A 20,171-nucleotide genomic window follows, 5' to 3' on the forward strand; every position below is an offset into this window, starting at 1 on the left:
AGCAGAGAAAGCTTAAATCCTGGAATTTACCAAAAGTAACCAGCTACAATCTTTGGCCCAGAGCTGCAATGTCGAAGGAGTTGTGGTGGTCCTTTTCCAGTGCCTGTAGGGAAAGACAGCCTATCCTTCCTGACCTAATGACTCTTAACAGCCTTAGGCCCCACAGCATTGGAATAAGGGGTGTGTGGAGCTACTGAGGCTGCTTTGTGTACTTAATAATCCTGCCAAGCTACCACAGGCTAGGAAAACAAGACCTCGGGGCAGTTCCCAGTGGGATTTTGAGATCCCCACCATGCTGTGAGCATCTCTTTCAAACAAGCAAGGAAGAAAAGCCTTTTCCAGATTCTTCAGACCCTCTTGTTACAGCTGTCTGAGGCCAGGCTCATATATCCAGGGTAATTACAGGGCATCAATCACAGAGGCAAGTAATGGGAAGGTTGGGGATCAGACACGCCTGTCTCGCCTCAGCAAAGCTTTTGGTGCTCAGCTGTTCCCAGCAGGTTTCTCCATCCCTTGCCCATTCAACACAGAAAGGAACCAGCAGGAAGCAGTCAGGAGGTTGGCCACCCACTGAAAGGCTTAATGAAGAGCTGATGGACCTAGACAGGGGGAGGAGGTGGGAGCCATGTGGGAATCTCCCACCAGGGGAAGAGCCAAATCTGAAAATAAAGACCTGTGTTTGCACCTACCCAGGACAGTCCAAACTTTGGAATCAACAGGATCTAGCACAGGTAAACTCTTGCTCATCTCTGAGACTGATGTATTTGCTTACTCCCCTGCTTGACACCAAACTCCTGTCCATGACAAAAACACTGAGTAAAGGGAGAGCCTATAAGACGGTTTTTTGACCTTTAATCAGAACTGCAGCAAAAGCAGGGTCCAGAGGAGAAGGGAGTGAAACCTCACAACAATGGGGAGTAACTTCTCCATTTATGCTGCTAAGGAGGTAGGATACAAGTCCTTTAAAGAGGACCTTTGACTAGGTATACCATCTCTTCCTGGTTGTCCTTTGGCTGTCACCCTTCTGGCCTGCAGCACTGCTTTTATCACAAGAGCAGTGTTCTCTTTCTCAACTGCACAGGACCAGCTCTTTGTTGTGACAGGAGCCACATCCTCCACGTGTCCTGAAATGAGCAGCAGCTGCAGGCAGTCCCCTTCCATTCAGCAGAGTCCTTTGTCCTTGAGCTGGAATGCTGTGAGCTGCTGCCACCTTCCAAAGGCCTGAGAGAGGGAAGTGGACAAATCAAATACTCTGGTGACCCTTAAGGGGTTGCAGCCACTCTCATAGAACCCATAAACACAGCTTTCCCTCTAGCAATGGCTCTGCAGCTGCCTCACCACTCAGAGCCCTTCCCTGCCTGTCCTGTAGCCAATAAATGACATGCAAAGCACAAATCAACGTGAGAGAAAAAAAGAACAATATAAAGAACAATGTCCCTCCTGCCCTCTAATTTCAGTACCTGCTCCCATCTCCTTAAAGCAGGACCTAATCCTGCATGGATCTTTGGGAGGCAGGCAGAGGAGTATCTGGGTATGAGTTCTAGGGCTTTGCTTGCTCACTCAAATTCATAGTGATTTGCCTGCCCCTGGGTGCAAGTCAGCACAGTCCTCCTGCACCAATGTGCAGCCTGTTTCTTCCCTGAGTGGGCTCTCCAGAGGCAGGGGATTAGTGGATTAACATCACTAATAACAGTGGGGAAGGGGGCACACGTCAGGGAAATTGCCTGCTGACACAAAGCTTTGAAAAACACCCAAAGATGAACCCATGTAAGGCTGGAAGCTATTTCCCTTTGTTATTGGCAAGTCCCATTCCTTGATGTATTCAACTTCTCCTCAAGCAAGTGCTTTGTGCATGGGGAGAGATACAGAGAACACCAGTTGTCCCTTGGGGGTGCTTTTTGGTCCACTGAGGCCCACAGAATTGAAGCACTGAATTCATAAATGCTTACCTGGGACAGGAGGCTCCTGGCTTCCTCCTCCAAAAAATTCTGTACCACATAGCTCTGCAAATATCTTCGCCTCCACACCCTCCAGGTCTTTTCTATGAGCCGCTGCCGGTCCTGCCAGGAACAGACAGTGCACAGATTAATTGGGCTCTGGCAAGCAAATTACCTCCCTTCCCTTGAGTCCCACCTTGCTTCCCAGTTGCCTTCCCTGGTCCCTCTTGAATGACTTTGCATTGGTAACAAACAGAGCTGACTAATAACAAAGCTCTTACTGTCTCCTGCAAATCCTGTGGCTAATTAAGTCCCGATACCCTGGGGAGCTCCAGTGAATATGGACTATACACAGGCGTCATCTTGTCCCCTGGGCAGGTCAGAGCACATCTCACACAGCTAAAGCCCAGGAAGTCAGGTAGAGCATGGGCTGAGAAGAAGAGGAAACCAAATGACAGCCCTTGGTAGGTTGTGGTCGCCAGTGGGATGTATCAGGAACACAGACCGTAATACTTGCTGTGAACTTTTTGCATAAGCCACAGACAATCTACACAAATCATCCTGTCTCAGCTTCCCATTTGTAAGATGGGGCAAAGCACAACTAAATCTGTAGATATGGCAGTGTGCCAGGCTGGCATTTAAAAAAGAACGATGGAAAAACGATCCACAGCAGCAGAGCAGGATTTCTGGTGCACACTGGTACTTGTTAAACCCCCAAGTCTCATTTCCCAGGCTGCAAGCAGAGCAGGCTTGCCCAGTAACACCCACCCCTGCCACACTGGTGGCAGCAGACACTCACCAACACCTGAGCCAGTATCACCACCCTGCTGGCTTCCTTCCACTGGTGCCACCCCCTTGCCAGACAGAGCAGTCTCCTTTCGCGCTGGTGCCGGCAAAGGACCACTGTGCGATGCCACCACCTCAGATATTTCCTCCTGCAGGCAAGGGAGAAAAATAAGCTTTACCAGCCCAACAGCCCTACGAGGGAGCCCTTCCCCGATGGCAGCAGCAAGAGGAAGCCCAGAGCCCTCCACTCCACTTACCCGAGACGCTCCTCATCCCACTCCTCCAAGTCCACCTTGGCTTTGTTCTCCTCGATCCTTGCATGTGCATGAGAGGGTCCCACCACATCAGGTTTCTCCACCAGGTGAGGGAGCTGCAACCTTTCAGCCCTATTCTGGTTTCTGTAGATCACCAGCCAGCGCTGAATGGCACTGGGAAAAAGTCCAGATGAAGCTGAACCCTCTTCTCTGCCTCTTCTGCTTTCTAGGAAAGGAAAGAGGAGTCACACAGGAGCTAACTTTGGAGCTAGACAGGGAGAGAGCAGAGCTGCCATGAGTCCTTAGTCCTTTGGCTCAATATGGAAGCAACCCACAGAGTTTGACTGCCATGAGGTTCTACTCCACAGAGAAATCCCAGTCAATTTGGCTGGCACTATTTCCCTTCCCTCCTCACACACTCCCCACATGGCCCCACGACAGGAAGAGAGGAGGAAGCATTTTCTTACTCAGGGGCCAGGACAGAGCCATCTTCCTGCTTTTCCTAGCCCCTATGAGGGTACTGCGCTGCCGTAAGCACTGGGAAAAGGCAGCTGCTTTGGTCCAGTAGTTGCAGGCCTGCAAACAGAAATAACACAGCTGCAGCCAAGAGTAAACACAGTGCACACAGACAGCACTCACACAAACCAGCCTTAGAGACACACTTATGCCACAGCCCTGCAGGTACTTTAATGTGCTAGACCCCAGGCTGGAAACTGCACAGATGAGCTCCCAGCAGGACTGACTCAGCCCTTCCAAATCAATCGACCTCTTTGTGGTTTGTGAGCTGTGAGCCCTTTGAAAAAAGCTGCAACTCTGACAGCTCACTCTGCTCTGCAGGGACAGTGATTATCCCATCTCATCTTTCGAGCAGAGGGAAAGGAGTGCTCTCATCTCTCTGGTCAAAATGTCCCCTTTCCTTATTACTGTGCTCCAGATGGTTCCTGCAAGTGCCAGATCATGGTGATGAAGTTGCATGCACAGTCTGTAAAGAATTTCAAAGCAGGGACTAAGCAGTCACCACAAATCAAATTTTTATACAAGCCTTGTCACTGAATTCTCAGTGCCTCGTGACTCACTGAGCCTTCACGAGGGAACAGGCAGTTAAGAATAACTGTCTCACAGGGATCTCCACCTTCTCTTACCTGTTTGACAGTGGCCACAGATCCCAGGCGCAGGGCTTGCTGTCCTCGTGCAGCCACTCGCCAGCGGTGACAGGCTTTACCTGGAGAGGGGGCCTGCCACTTGTGGTTTCTCTCTCCTGGCACTCTCTGTTTAGCTCTCAAGAGTTTGTTCCTCCACTCAGTAAAGCTCACAAGTAAGAGACGGTGCTCTCTGACCCTTTTAAACTCAGAGAGGGCTTCGCGCTGCCTCAGACTACACTCAGTGACCTGGGCCCAGGTGATGAGGCACCTGAAAAACAGCACAAGCATAGAAAAGTGGTAGATGCCTGAAGTCACATTTCCATTTTAGACCAAATCCCACGTTCTCACCCAGCCTGCAGCGTCCCACATAAACGGTCAAAGCAAGCCAGCATGAAAAAAGGCTGTTCCTATTATTCCTTATGCAATCGACATTTATGGATCTTTCTCCACACTACTTATTTCTCCAGTGCCTCATCTTTGGGAGGTTCAAGTTCAGACTCATCAACTATAGTGTCTTTCTGCTGAAAACTTGCCCTCATTTTACTTTGGGTTCCCAACACTGTTACCTCCCAGCTACTCAAAGCCCAGGAGGATGTTTGCTTCCCTTTGGCCGTTTTAGCATTTCCTCCTCTTCAAAGGAAAGTGAATCCAATATTACACTACACTCTTCCTTTGTCTACAAAATAAACACTTTTCCTAGGCTGCCCTGCCACTACACACAGTGGATCTCTCAAAAGAAAAAAAAAAGGAATTAAATTAGTCAGTCTTCAATCATCTTCTGTGCCAGCAGCTGACCTTAAGGGTGATGTTTGATGAAGGCTTTTTCTTTATGGGATGAGAACAAAACTGCTAAAATCTCCTTCAGCATGGAACCCAGCAGACTCCTGAAGTCTGTTTGCTGAATTTAAGACAGCAGCTTGTTGTCAAGACTCAGATTTTAGTTTTTTTCTTGGCTGTCACAAACTCAGGGCCTGTGCTCGTGGGATGTACAACTCGAATCTTTATGGAGACAATTTTATTCCAAAAAAATCAATGTCTATGGGAGTTACTATTAACAGCACTCCAAATCTGCACCCACAGTAATCTCTCTCTATCTTACAGGCTGATGCACAGGAGGCCACCCTAGAATCCAATCTGCTTTTAACTCCTGGCTTATCCTTTTGGTTCCTTGTTCCACTTGGACTTTCATTATGCAAATCACCCCACTGCAGTATAGGGCAGAGGTGTAAATATCCTCTGCCTGGCAGGCTTCCTGGAAGATCAAGAGAATCTATTGCAGGTTATCCTAGCATGAAAAATGCCCCCCTCAGAAGAGACAGGGCTCAGCCTGTACCATATCCAGGTGAGAAATTAGAAATGCTGCCTCATCAAAGCAGACTCAGAAGGAAGATTAATGGTGGTGACACACTCAACAGGAAGGAGCAACACTAAGGACTTCTCCCAAACACAACCCCCACCAGGGAGCCACCACAGAGATGGATTTGCAGAGGAAAATGCAGTTGGGTGGGGTGAGTGTAGCATCACAGCCACCAAAGTTTCACTGGGTTTTTAGTTGCTCTTTCCTCTGCAGATCTTTGTCTCCTCTCACCCTGACCCTGCAATTCAAAAGGAAACCTGCTAGGGCCAAACCTGCACTTCTCATGCCTTAAATGAACCCTCAGCATAAATAATCTTATTGTTCTTATCCTCCTGAGTTATTTCAAAGAGAAACACCTGAACAATTCCTGGTTCACTGAAGCTGGACACTTCACTGCACTTCAGCCAGGCACCAGCCTCACACAACATAAACCACAAACAAAACTGTTTTCAGTGAGAAAGCCACTGAACACAGCTAAGAGAGAAAAGAAATTAAATTCTTATGTTTTCGGGATTTGCAACATAACATAAGATTGCAAACCATACTACAGCTTCAGCTATATTGTAACTAACACCAAGATGAATTGAATATCATGGTTCTTCAGAGGCTTTACTGGATATTGCTTTGCTGCAGGAATATATTGAACTCAATTTTTCACATTAAATTAAAATCAACACACTGTGTCCAGAATCCTAAAAGACTCAAGTCTGTAAACATCAGATCTCTGTAAACCTCTGCCCTCTATTCCTTTCAGCAAATACTGACTAATTCCTGTGAAAACAAGGCTTTCAATTTTTTAAACTACACAAATTTGTTTGCATCTCCCTTGATTAGGGTACAAATACAACACTGCATAACTACGACTGAGCACAAGTTCTGGAAAGAAGTTTTGAATGAGAAGAATGAGATGGGGAGTGTGAGGCTAAGGATAAGAGACTCTCCAACATAGAAGCATCCCCAGGGAAGTGCTCCTACAGAAGCTCCATTTACACACAAGTTATCTGCACTTTCAAACCCAAGCTCTGCTCTGAACACAATGGATTCTCTCCTACATAAATTGCTCTTCACTCAAAGCTTCCCTCAGAAATGCTTTGAGGTCAGGAAACAAACCTGTGCAGGAGAAGACGTTCCCAGAATAAAGCAGCATATTTCTGCTTCATTGTTTGGTAATACCACGTCTGCAGGACCAGCCTCTTCTTCTCCTGGCAGCTGTGCTGAGCCCACTGCTGCTGCAGCTCCCTCAGAGCACGATTCCCTGGGAGAGAACACACCACCTTGCTGAGCTCAGTCCAATGATTTTTCCATCACAGAGCCCAGACAAGAGCAAAGAACACATCTGCTGTAAACACCAAATGGAACCAGACTCCCTTTAGCAGCTAAAGAGACTTTTCAATTCAGCCTGTAGTTTTCTGTCTGCAAGGCAGTCAGACCTTCTTTTTAGTTTTCCCTGCAAGAGATCACAGATCACTTCCACTCTTATCTGCAAGGCAGTTTTCCATCAAAAACTGGGAGTGTTCCTTCACCACCACAGTGCAAGTAGCACTTAGAGCACATGGAATCCCTTGAGAGACAGGATCAGGACTGTCAAGCCACCCCAAAGACACACCCTGTTCCTGCTGAAGTACAACCTGACTCTTGGGTCTGAGGAGGCATGTTCACACGTGGAATGCTGCACTGAACTCCATTTAACTCCCCAGCTGCTGAAATGCACTGCTTGAGGGCTCCTTTGGTAGTGGACGTAGAGGTGCCAAAGGAGCATCTTCCCTACCAAAGCACTGCAAAACAGCAGGGCCCCTGTCCTGCTGATAGCCAGAAAAATGCAGTGACACAGGCACTTACTGACCCCTGGACTAGTATGCACCTTTCCAGAGGAGCAGTGCACAGAATTACAGCCAAGAGTGGGGCTTTCTCCATCCCAGCCATTCCCACAGCATCCCTCTCCCAAAGACATGGGTGCTGCTGTGGGGTGGGGTCACTCACTTTGCCAGCAGGAATGCCAACGCTTCAGAGCATCAGCAGTGACCTGGTGCACGTGACACATGAATCTCCGGTCCACCTCCACTTTCTGGGCCATTCTCTTTTTCCACAGGCTGAAAGCCATCTGGCAGCAATGATCTCCATGTTTTAGGGCTGCTGCTGCTTTTCTGTTCTTATTTTCCACGACCCACTGGTGCCAGCTGAGAAAGGCTCTGAGAAAGACAAAGGTCACTGCACCGACCGTAGGAACAACTCACACAGATTCCCACCCTTGTAACTGAAACTTTAACAACAAACATACACGAGGCAGTTTTAGAAACACATCTGATCTGTTAACATCCTTTTCCCATTAAATATCAGGGGAAAAAATGGACAGGGCAAGTTGTTGGGAGTAAGGTGTTCTGTCCTGGTGGTGCCAAGCCTGTTGTGCTCTTCAACTCTGGAATCAGTAGAGAGCAAGGCCAGTTTAGTGGATTAGGAAGTTACCAGGGCTTGTTATCAGCAGTGCTGGCCTTCCTCTAATTTGTAGGTCATCCCATCCAACCAGAAATTATTGTGTTCAGATATAATAATTTTGAAGTGGGTAAAACCAGAAAATAATGGGCTGCAAAACTCCCACTGAAGACAGAAAAACACAGCTGGACGAAGAATTTTTTTTTTCTTATTTTTAAAGCAAGTGTAAAGCTTTCAAAACAGAGAGCTTTAGGAAACTTCTGGAAAGCACAATCCCTACCGAGACAGCTGAACGTGCCTGAAGTATTGCTGGACCTTCACAAGCTGTTGAGTCCGAGCTGACCAAACAATGAAGTACCTCTGCAGGCAGCATTTCTCTGCCTGCTGCCAGCAACTCTTCACCTCCTTGTCAGAACTGTAGTCCTGTAAACCAGAAAGGCAAAAAAGACCTTGAATTGCTGTTATACCACAGTTATTCCGTGCAGCTCAGCCCTTTCTCTTGCTGCTGTGACTTCTATGATTGCAAGAGTGACCCTGAGCAAAGCTTCAATCTCCCAAATCTTATGTCTGAGAGAAAAGAACAAAGACAAAACAGCAGTGAGACCTTCCATATGCTGATTTTGAAACCCAAAGGCTCTTTGCTAAATTGGGTTATGCAGAAAACACTTGTACATTCACATTTTATGCACCACTTTCTGGCCTCACCTCTTCCCATGCAGAGTAACTGGTGAGAAGCTGGTTATTATCGTCTGGACTCTGCAGCACCAAAGTCTGGAACTCATCTCCCACAAACCAATTTCTTCTGCAAGACAAAAGTGTTGGGGGAAAAGAGAAAGAAACAAAAGGATAAAGTATCTGGGAAAATGGTGTGAGGTGATGTGAGGGGATATCCAGCAGGAAAGAATTCAGCCAGACCAAACAAAGGGCCACTGCCACCAGCATCCCAAAGAACCAGTCTCCAACTCACCCAGATCCAGTGCTCTGTAGAGGAAAGGAGGTCTGCAAGCACAGCTCCCCACCCAGCTCAGCTGGCAGCTCTGTGCACTGGTGGAGTTGCAGGAAAGAACTGTGACATGGCAGGTGTGTGACATCCTCAGAGATCAGAAGGGAGAAGCCGTGCTGGCTGCTGTCACTGAGACTGCACTCCTGTGGGTGTGAAGGGAGGACCACTTGAGGGGAGTGTTCTCGTGGGGAAGCACTCAGGTAACAGTTCTGACCAGGCCATTTACTCCTCTTTCTAACAAGGATTCAGGGAAATCCAGAATGCATCCAAAGGAACTGCAGGCTAGCAAGTACAGCTCTGGAGTGCACACATGTCATGACGGGAAAGTTATTTCTATACTGAATGGAGAAATACAGATATTTCTCTACTGAGGAAAGAGCATATACACTGTCACAGTGAGGAGGCTCTTTATACCTCATCCCTTCCACCTTGCAGCCACAAACAGAAGCAAGTGTGCAAGGGAACCTCACCAGCTCAGCATCTTCCAACATCATTAGATGATGAACCAGAAAAGGGCACAGAGAGCGCTGACTTTACACTTTCTGATTCCATTTCAACTCCAGGACCCCACAGATTCAGTGCTCCTCAGCATTAAATTTTAAGCACAGTTTGCTGATGACAACATCATGTTGAAGCAGAAATTTTCACCTGAAAAAGCTCAGCAATTTAATACTTCAGAGCAGCCTGGATGTCTCAAGGCCTCCTCACCTTTTCCAATGAGCTTTGAGAGTTCAGAGTAGCTGCAGCACTGCTGTCAAAGCCAGATGATATTGAGAGGTCCTCAGAAAACAGCATGGCAAGAGGTTCCTCATCAACAGCTTTGTGCGAGTGCTTAGAACTTTGTTCAGTTGTCTTCAGCGTGAGGTACTTTTGGTGCCACAGTTTCAGAGCTTTTCTGAGTCTACACTGCTCCAAAGTCTGAGAGAAATAACTGAGACAGAAGATATTGAGACAGCAAAGTGACAGAAAAGGGATACTATGGATGATCAATGGGGTAAAAGGAGTTCTTCCAAAAGGATCAGAAAGTCAAGGGGACACTACTAATGAGGGCAGGGCTCCAGGAACTGGCTCTTCTGCACTCACTCAGCTTTGTGATGCTCGCACAGCCTTGCTTTCCACAGCAGATACACCCTCTGCAGCTTCAGCTTTTGGCAGAAGTCATCAAAAGAGCAGTCTGTTTTCTCCAGAAACTGTCTCTCCACAGTCCACAATGGCTGATCTTCAGGCCTCTTTGTCACTCTCTTGTCAGCTTCTGAGCTTATAACTGCTCCTTAACCAGATACATAAAGGAACAAGAATCATTTGTCAGATGGCATTCCCAACTTAGACCAGCCCAGCCCCCAAACTGCTTCTTCTCAGTGAGGTTTAAGACTTCCTGCTAGCTTTATGATGCAGATCAACTAATCTCCCTGTAGCTTCACTGACACATCCAGAACTAGTGCTCTGCCCACTCTGGTTTGTTCATATCCTGTATCATCTGAGCCCCTCTGTTATCAGGCTGTTTTCAGCTGGTTTTCACTGTACAAGAAGAGGAAGAAGGTGCCTAAGCACCTCCAAGTCTTAGATTCTGCACAGACCTCAAGCTGCTCACCATGATGCTGCCTCCATTGTAGGAGGAAGAGGTTCACCACTGCCTGCTTATCACCTTCTCTGACCTGCAGCATCTCAACCCACAGATGGAAATGCTTCCTCAATGATACTGCTCTGAGACGGGCCAGGTTGCACCTGTTAAGTGCCTTCTGCTCTGCAGCCTCCTTCCATGCACTGAAGCACCTGAGAATACAAAAGGCAAATAAAAACACGTTAAAAAAAATGTGTACAAGTTTGTGTCTCTTTCTGAGAGTGGGTTTAGTTCAGGAAAGACAAACAGAAGCTGTCATCTCCTGAGCTTCTATTTGTTTATTTCAGCAAAAAGCCACAGTCATGCTCAAAGCACAGCAGCACACTGGCTGCTCTCAGGTTTGGTCTCTCAGAACATCAAAGCTCAGGACCAAAAAGCTTTGGCAGTGCACAGGAGGCAAGTTGTAACATCTCTGGCCACAGTAGTTCCTTTTCATGTTTCGATCCCTACTTTCATCCTTATTAACTCCTAAAACAAAAGGATATGTGGCTTTAAGATGGAACAACACATCTGGGTTGGCTCTGCCATTCCTTGGATCTTCACAGTGAACAGGCTTTTCACATGAAAAATAGACCCCCCTCAACTCACCGGGAGATTGAGGCTCTTTGGATTTGAGTTGTCAGTGCTAAAATCTGTTTCACTTCCAAGCATCGGGAACGCCACATCCAGAGAAGGTTTCGTAGCTTCTTCCTTTCCAGCAGGGCACGGGCTTCCGAGAGCCTGGTTTCCTCTTTGCTCAGCACCTCCTTCTGCAGGCGCCACAGTCTGAAAGCTGCTGCGTCGCAGGGCAGGAAGAGATCACAGGAAGGAAAATAACTTAGAAGAACTTCCAACAGTTTAGTGTCACACAGAAAACATCCCCTGGCTGAACTCCAGCTGCCTGGGAAAGGGAACTTAAGGGAGGCAGCTCACGCTGCTGGAGCAAGAGCACCTGCTGCAGCTGAATTCATACAAGGGACAAGGCAAAAGGGGTGTGACACGGTGAGAGGCCACGCTCCACCGCCACAGACACTGGCCCACCTGTTTGCAGAATCAGGTTCTGAAAGAGTCAGGTCAAAGCAACAACTACACATAAACCAAAAAACATGGTGAAACAGTTCTCCAAGCTGTTCCAAGGCCATGCAGTGTGTACTTACCAGCCAGGCGTCTCATGTCTCTGATGGCTTCAGCTCTCCAGCAGAACTCATTTCTCTTACTATGACGAAGCTGTGTCCACAGCTCTCCCTCCACCCTGAAAGAGGCACAAACATACTTTAACATCCAGCTGCCCAAAAAGGTACTCACAGAACAGAATCCAGAGCTTTCTTGTCTGGACTTCTCTTTTTGGACTTCTCTTTTTTCTGGACTTGTTATTCTGCCTTCAGAATCAGAAGGCTCAACAAAAGGTTTTTCTTTTGACCCCCATACTGTCAAACTATCACAAGAGACTTCAGTATTGCCTCACTCCACACACAGTAGAGACACTATAACTGCTAGAGTACTGTAGTATTGCCTCATTCCAATCTTGTTTACATCTGTATCACATATGCAGGTAACAGCTGAAGCCAAGAATTAGTACAGGAGTATTTCTGTCAGACACTCAAACACCAGTACACAGAAGCTCTGAAATAAGATTGTTTAGTTCTTAAAACTGAGTTACGAATTCTTGCAGTGTTTATCTACAGCAATACATCCAAGGACAGGGAAACAAGTTTGCCATCATCTGAGAAAAAAATTTCCCTGTGTTTGTAAAGCTCTCACCTTGTCCAAGATAACAGAAAGAGAATGCTCTTGGCTTACCTACGAGCCTGCTCTGCTTCCTTTGAGTATCCTGTTGTAAGCTGATGCTGAGCTGAGGTTGTCATAGTTGCTAATCTTCCTACTCCAAAACCCCCTGCTGATGAACTTTGGGTATAAGAATATGGCTCAGGCCGCAGAGCTTCCTTCTTGCTCCGTTTTGCCACAGCTTCCTTCCACTGAAGAAGAAACCGTGTGATTAGAACAAACTGCAGAGTACTGGGATCAGTGTCCCCATCGCTGAGTTTCACACGGGGTACCCCTTCCTCCTCCCTATCCAAAGAAGATTTCTGCCCTCTCTGACTGCACAACAGAAAGCTCATGGCACCATCCCACTGCCCCTAGCCCATCCTCACCCTGTGGAAGCTGGCAGCCAGCAGAGTGTTAGCATGTCTCCTCCGGGCCACCTCCAGCTGCGCCCTCCTCCAGTGCACAGCCCACTGCAGAGCACCAAGGCCCTTCCGAAGCAGCTGCTCACTGTAGAGCTGCCTGGCTGCAGCCCTTTTCCAAAGGACGTGTCTCCTCCAGGCCTGGAAACACCTTCTTAGGATTTCTCTGTCACACAAGTGCTGGAAACTTAAAAAGAAATAAAACAAAAGTGAGCTCCAGCTAACCGAAAGGGAAGTTAAACCAGCCAGGAGGTGGCAATCAGAGTTCAGCCATCAGGCTGTAAAGAAATTGTTTCAAATCATTCTCTCTAAAGAGTGAAAAACCTGCAGTCTCTCTTCAAATTAAGGAACCATTAAACTGGTAGCAACCTCACACACAGGTCACAAATTTGAATCTGATCTCGTGACCTTCCCTAACTCTGCAGTGAGCAGGCTGGAATTTGCTGCACCGAAGAACAGCACTGATGGGTACCAATGCTTTCTGTTGCTAGCAACAACCAAGGCTAAATTTAGAAGACAGAATTTAAAAGATACATAAATTATTTTTTTAGATCATACTCAATTCTAGAGACAACTCTTTGAAAAGAAAGGGATGCAGGCCCTCAGCCAAACACAGCAGAATAATGTAGGTTAAGTCCTAAAACCAAATGCTCCTCAGCCCTCTGCAGCAATTCTCCTCCTCTGTTAACTACCAGCACATTCACACATGAACACAGGTTTTTTACCTTTGTTCATTCACCTTCAACGACCAGAGGCTGTTTTCAGAGGCCTGCAAACAGACAAAAGACAGTAACACACAATTATTCCCACTACTCCACTCTGTTGAAGAATTTGTCTTTGGGGCACAAGTCATTCTGGATGGAGACCAGAGCAGTGCTGCCTCGGAGTCAGGTGTTGTGTCAGATGCCTTGGACACTGCCCCACCATCGCTCTGGGAATGCTCTTACATACTCCAGACGTGGAAGAGTGCAGCAGAACTGAAATCTTAGGGCCCTGCAACCACGCACAGAGTAGAAACCAGTTTAATGCTTTCCCTCAGCATGCGGATCCAGAGAACATAAACAGGTGTTTACATTCCCAAGAAAAACCAAGTGAAAAAGCTGGTCTTTAGAAAGAAGGAAATGAGATGGAAAGATGCATCTGTTGGGATGGAGCAGGACTGTAGGAGAGAAGATTCTGGCCATTCAGTACCAGGAAAAAACTACAGGACAAGCATCCCCATCACTTGTACCTCAGCTCTGCCCCTCTAGCAAGTGGCAGAAACAAGCACAAGCAGTACCTGTGACCAGGGATGCTTCGCAGTGAGCACACCCTCACCTCTCTGGACACAGTTCCCTGTGTCTGGCTCCCTTCTTCACAGCACCGTGGTTCTTTGGCATTCCTCTCCACAGAATGGTCTTCAGACTGGTTGAGACTGGCATCATCTTCCAAATTCCTCCAGCTGCCTTGGTAGGAGTATTTGTTTGTTTCTTCTCTGCTCACATTCATACAATCTACATGAGAATATTCACCAAAGCCTTCTTCACCCTGAATACCCAAAGGGCTGGACTGGCTGCTGCCCACCACAGCCATCCTTCTGGCTGCTCCTGATCTGGGGTCACACACATCTTCTGACTCTTTGATGCACTTAACACTAGGTTCAGAGTTGTTGACTTCTACAGATTTAACACTAAGCTGCTGGCCTGGGCTAAACTCTTTATCTCCAGGAGGAGAATCTACCCTCACACACACTTCCCCTGGAGTTCCATACATGGCTACACCAACGTTCATCTGACCCCCTCTGAAATCTGTCTCCAGTGACACCTGCAGACCCTCTGGATACAGACTGGCTGGAAGGTTTTCCTTCCAAGATTCAGCACACAGAGATGCCCCATTAGATGTCTCTTCTCCTTTAAGAACCTCTTTTGGGGAATGACTTTTTGTGTGAACATAAAGACTAGCAGCTTCCAGAGTTGGCTTTGCCGGGGGCTGCAATCTGAAATAGGGGGACCAACTGTAGGAGGATTCTGTTTCTGTATCCACTAGCCTGCCAGAGCCCACTCCAAAAGCAAGGGCTTGTGGTTGGATGACACCTGAAATTTTTATTCTCCATGTGTTTGAGTCCATGTATCCATATCTGTGAGAGACAGAGAGAGGTTCTGCATGACTGAATTCCCTTGCCACTGCACTAAGGCTCCAGTCTTTAGCAAAGGGGACACCCCACTTCAATCTTGCCTGGGCAGCACTGGTCCTTGCTGCAGCTAGATGTTCTCCCATGGTCAGGATACTGGGAGCTGCATCATCAGCAGCTAAGTACAAACGGCCACTGACTGGAGAAGACCTGGGCTCCAGAGGGAGGGAGCCCCGTATCCCCATCGAAGCACTTTGTTGCTTAAGCCTCTGGATTGAACAGTACAGGCTAGCAGAAATCTGTGAGGATTGCAAAAGAGACTGAAAGGAGTCCAAATCAGATGGATCGAGATCCCCCAAGGTCAGGGCTGAACTACCACAAGCGTTCACACTTTCACCTGAGCTCTTTGAAGAGGGACACACCCCTACCTCAGGCCTAAGAGAGAAATCTGCAGTGTGAGATGACAAATGTGCATTGATCAGGGAAGGGTTCACAGGATCCATACAAGAAGCAGCCAGGAGGCTGATGCTGTTGGGTTTTCCACTGGATAGTCACTATTCTTGTTCCTGTTTTGGAAATAGTGATGACAAGGAGTGTGTGTGGAGCAGGGACCAGCTGCCTTTGCTTCCTGATGGTGTTGAGGAAAGTCAATACTCTCGCTCCTTCTCCCTTCTAAACCACAAGCCTCAAGGTGCAAGGGAGATTCTCAGCAGGGAGCACTGACAAATCAAGATGGGGACTCTGTGAGCCACACACTTGTTGTGCTGCAGCCTAGAGCACAGACTATTCTGCTGCAGGAAGCAGAAACTGGAGAACTGAGTGGCAGTGTCCTGGAACAGCTGAGAAGGGCAGGAGAGATTAGTCTGTCTCAGACTGGGATGTCTCTTCCCAGGTGAGAGGTGTGGAACACAACCAGCCTTGTGCTGCTGTCTGCCTGGGCTTACGCTGAACGCTGCAGCCTCAAGCCAGGGATGAGAAATGTCTACTCGACTTCTAGTGCCAAAATACAGATCAAAATTCAGGTTCTTCTGAACGTTTCTTTGCTCTGAAGAAAAAGAAGAAGAAATATAAACAAAGGAGCATGTGTATTTCCCGTCACATCTTGCCTAGTTTGCCAAAGGCTTTCGGTACTTTCCTTATGAATTCCTCGTCTCTAATCCACCAGCCTCAGTCCTCAAAGTGTTACAGACACTACTCTCTTCCTTTTCTCAGCAGACAATCATGTCTGGCAGAGCAGGAATGACTGAAAGGGACAGATTCAGCTCTCAACAAAAAAACCTGGAAAACAAAGACTTCCAGCATTATGCACCTGCAGCCTCAAAAAGAACTTGTTGCTAGCAAGGCAGAATTATCCTGCTGCCATGACAAAAAGCAGCTTTTCTTGAATGCTTTACATCTCACCAGATCTACGTGACACCAGTCAAGAACAGGTCTGAAAGAAAATGTTTTCACAGAAGTCAGAGCAACGTGGTTCAATGGAGTACAATGCTTACCCCTCTTCATTGACTGGAAATTCAGCTCCAATCTCCTCCACACTCGTATTTCCTCCAGGGCTGATAGGAGAGGTAGGGCCTCAACTTAAGGTTCTCTTTCACTGCTTAGCAAGTGAAAATTTGTCCAAGTCTCATGCTACAGCCCTGCAAAGGTTCAAGCCTCTACAGACTAATTTCTTCTTGTCCGCGCTTAAGGATGAAACCACGTTTACACATCCACAGAACCAACATTGTCCCCTAACCTGGAACAGTTATAGCACAGCTGGGAGATCTAATTTGCAGTCTAGCCACTAAGTCTAATGGTTATACATATAACACTCATGCTGAGAACAGATTCCCAAGTTGTTGCTAACAGGTAAGTGCAATTTGAGGGGACTGTGCTTTCATTCCCTCAAATTCTAAAAGCAAGTTGTCAATCACTGTCATTCTAACTACCATTCTTTTCCACCTCTCTTTTGAAAAGTGAAAATGGTATTGTATAAAGACACACACACCTCTATCATGTTAAAACCCCTAGTCAATCTGAAAAGAGACAGCACAGCCTATGAAATCAATGCCCATTGTCTTTTTCAAGCACACTCTAATCCCAGAAAGCTTCCTGTCAAATTGCACTCTGTTTCCAAACTGTGTTTTTCTCATTCTCCTCTAAGGAAGCGTTTTAGCCTCAGTTATCCCTGTTTGTAACAGCCCACTTGTCCCTCTCACATGCAAACTCCTTCAGTAATCACCACAAACTGGGGAACAAACTCAGCTTCTAAAGCAGCAGGAGACAGTCAGGCAGGGTTGCAATTATCCCTGGGAACTGCGGTTACTGCCTTTCATACATCACCGAGGGTGCCATGAACGGAAAGATCCCATTATTTTCTCCAGCTAAGTTGAAGTTGGCAACTACAGAGTGAACAGACAAAGCACAGCTGCCTTCCCTAGGGTGCCCATCACTGCATGAAGTATAACCACAAAATGCAGTGGACTGGTGTTCCATGGAAGCACTCTTTGCATCCCAGGAATATTCAGCCAACAAGCAATGTATCACAAAAGGGTGTTACAAAGGATTTAAATTGTGAAAGGACTGAAACCACCATGTTTATGGGTGCTGTTTTAGTCTGTGAACACCCACCCCTGGACTACTTTATGCTCAAGAACCTGGACATAATCTATTTTCTTGACAACTCATTTGGTTTTCTTGGCTCTCCGTTTCAGTTCTTTCTGTCAGGTACCAGGTCCTCAACACATTGCTATGGTTATTTTAGGGTATGTCCTTCACCTCACTCATTCCTAATTTCAGTCTCATAGAGATTTGGAAGAAATAGCATCCTTTAAAAATCATGTTCGTCTGCCTTCCCAAAATTGCCACTCAGGACTTTAACATAACCACTTCTAAGCAGTACTTAATCTTACTCAAAAGACAACAAGATATTATGAAGTGCTTTTTTAAAACTTCTCCAATGGCCAAAAGAGATACTTAAGGCAAACTCCACATTTTGTGAAGTGCAAAATCCATGACCAATGGATTTCATATCAGTTTTTATGTTTCCAACGAAAACATTTAACACATGCTTACTATATAAACACTTCACAGAAACACACTAATGCTTTAAAACCTGAAACAAATCCAATTAAGCAAATAAAAGATGATCAAGTTCTTTCTGTTGTTATAAGCAAAAGGAAGTAAATAGCACAGATCACGAAAAGGAAATCAAGCTCTTTGAAGTGAATGCCATTTCTGCAGTACGATAACAATGCCAGACCCATAATAAACACATAAGCGCTGTCATAATGCCCGTTTTCCCATCCCTGCACACCAAGGCTGATCCATTCACATTCCGAGTTGGGACCGGTGATTAGAAGGAGACCACACTTCACGTGCCTTGGAAACAAGGCTTTTCCCCACCGCTCAGCCTTACAAACCAAACCGCGGCTGTCGCTGCCAGATTTCTCCCACCAGGCACAAACACAAGCGGTGCCCCCTCACCAGCTGCGCCTCCATCCAAGCGCCAGCGCTGTCCCGGGATGCGGCGGTGGGAGCGGGAAGCCCATCCCCAAGCCCCCCTCGGCACCCCCGACGGCTCCGCGCTCCTCGTGGGCACTTACCCGCTCTGAGAGCCGCCACTGCGGGGCCCCGCCAGGACCTGGGGGACCGGCCGGGCACCTCCGTGTCAGCACCTCCCGCGCAGGGACAGCCCGCCTCGTCCCCCTCAGCGCCCGGACCCCGCGCCCGCTCCAGCTGGGGCTCTGTAAGCAGCTTATCCCGGCGATTAGCAACGCTGCCGGTCACCGGGGCTGCAGATGGCCGCGGGAAAGCCGCTCTACCCCACGGCTAATTAAAGCCGGGACCCGGCCGGGGTGAGGGCGGCTCAGCCCGGGGTGAGGCTGTACCTGTCCCGGGCAGCGCCTCAGGGCAGGCGCCATCTCCTCCCCCTTCTCCTCCTCCTCCTCACCCCGAACCCGCCACCCCTGAGGGAGTGAGGGAGGAACTTGCCCCGGTGATCCTGAGGAGTTGCCTCAGGGCACAGCAGGACCTGAAGATTTTAAGAAACAAAGCAAAACCACCCGAATGGAGCGTTGCGCCTCTCTGGGTGAGGAGACGCCGCTGAGAAACTCTGAGAGCCCCGGGATCAGCGAGGCCATCCTCTGGCACAGCAGCTCCGTGAATCCCCTCACACCCTGCTAAACCAAGTACAAACACTCTCCTCCTCCTCCAAAGCCAGGAGAGGGACCTGGTTTTATCACCACCTCTCTGCTTTACTCCTCAAAGTAGGTATCCTTGAGGCGCTGCAAACCTCGTGTGAATCCTGCCTTGCTCTGCTCCCCTGAGCTCCCAGATGTGCCAAATTCTCCACAGAAAAGCACACAGCAGGTCAGCTAGATGGGCATTTCCAGTGGAGAATGGCTGGGAAGGCCTCACTAAATATAACTCATCGTGCAAACACGCAAAAAACACTGCATTTAAAGCAGTGATTTTCTGTTTGTGGTTCATTGGTCTAGGGAAGAAAAAGCCTGAGCATTTAAATGTGTTATTCGGGGATCTGTGCTGACACTATACAGTTCTAAAGAGCTGAAAAAAACCACTAACATAAAGGCTGTGCAACTCCACAAGCCCCAGAAGTTTCTGCCTACCTGTTCTTCCTTCCCCATTTGATCACAAGAACAGACAGATTCCTATTCCTGTGCTCTGTGGCATGGCAGCTTGAAAAGAATGAATGCACAACACTCATCCTGTGAGAGTAAACACAAATATCACACTTTTGTGGCATTTACCATGTTCTTGGTCCAAGTATCAATGATGAAGGTCCAGGTACACCAGCAGGTTGCTGTAGTGCTTGTGCAGCAGAGTGGAGGAAGCATCTGCTTATGTTTAAAGTGATCAAAGTTGGGAGAAAACTGCTTGGTTTTAAAAATACAAATGGCATGGTTCTGCAGGTTAGAGCAAAGTTAACAGGTCTCTTGGTCACTGAAGAACCAACACAGCAGCAAGTCTTGTCAAGAGAAATGCAACAATAGAATAGATACAAACTTAGAAAATGAACCTGCTTCAGAAAAACACAGATCTTCCTAGAACTAGAATTCTGCCAAAGCTGACATACTCTTTTTCTTCTCTAAAAGAATCCTGTTGAAATTGGTTTGTTTATTTGTTTCTGGGATTTTGTTTGTTTTAGAAATTTACCTGAAAGCTACAGCAAGGCAGATTTATTGTGCAGAACATTAGAGTTTATGGTTTGTCACACACTGTGGAGCTCACCTCTTCAGTGTAAATAAATCCATCTTTTCCCTTCCCCAATCCCCATTTTACTAGCCCACCTTCCCACCCACATATTTACAAGCAGTACCTTCTACTTGTTGTAATAAAGCTTAGACTAAAAGCCATCAAAGCCC

The 20,171-nt window shown here is 47.3% G+C and overlaps 1 protein-coding gene across 5 annotated transcripts; it reads right to left on the minus strand.

Moving 5' to 3' along the window:
* Positions 1–832: 832 nt before the first annotated feature.
* CUNH1orf167 (chromosome unknown C1orf167 homolog) lies at positions 833–20,161 on the minus strand. Of its 5 annotated transcripts, none has more exons than XM_051786206.1 (20): positions 19,416–20,161; positions 13,421–13,464; positions 12,663–12,882; positions 12,310–12,485; positions 11,667–11,761; positions 11,119–11,305; positions 10,501–10,682; positions 9,993–10,179; positions 9,618–9,840; positions 8,874–9,052; positions 8,612–8,708; positions 8,187–8,329; positions 7,457–7,665; positions 6,587–6,731; positions 4,120–4,387; positions 3,445–3,553; positions 2,981–3,203; positions 2,737–2,872; positions 1,950–2,060; positions 833–1,221 (listed from the first exon to the last, which is right to left on the minus strand). In XM_051786206.1, the coding sequence occupies exons 1-20, from the start codon at positions 19,431–19,433 to the stop codon at positions 1,162–1,164; spliced, it is 3,012 nt and encodes a 1,003-aa protein (XP_051642166.1). In that variant the 5' UTR covers positions 19,434–20,161; the 3' UTR covers positions 833–1,161. The 5 variants fall into 5 exon arrangements, with proteins under 5 accessions (XP_051642166.1, XP_051642165.1, XP_051642161.1 ...); XM_051786205.1 differs by lacking the exon at positions 19,416–20,161 and adding an exon at positions 18,675–18,722; XM_051786201.1 differs by lacking the exon at positions 19,416–20,161 and adding an exon at positions 14,013–18,293 and having other exon boundaries at positions 11,119–11,302.
* Between the last annotated feature and the right edge of the window lie 10 nt (positions 20,162–20,171).

This window comes from Manacus candei, unplaced genomic scaffold, assembly GCF_025592945.1.
Source record: "Manacus candei isolate 608988 ecotype Guabito, Panama unplaced genomic scaffold, ASM2559294v1 h1tg000022l, whole genome shotgun sequence".
Lineage (NCBI taxonomy): Eukaryota > Metazoa > Chordata > Aves > Passeriformes > Pipridae > Manacus > Manacus candei.

Bases quoted from the DNA above. Each gene is read 5' to 3' on its own strand.
- CUNH1orf167 (XM_051786200.1), bottom strand. From the start codon at position 15,308: ATGGATCCTGTGAACCCTTCCCTGATCAATGCACATTTGTCATCTCAC. The intron at 9,053-9,617 runs GTGAGGAGGCCT...TCACACCCACAG, and splicing joins CTCAAAGCTCATTGGAAAAG to GAGTGCAGTCTCAGTGACAG. The intron at 4,388-6,586 runs GTTTGTTTCCTG...GCTGTTTTTCAG, and splicing joins GAACGTCTTCTCCTGCACAG to GTGCCTCATCACCTGGGCCC.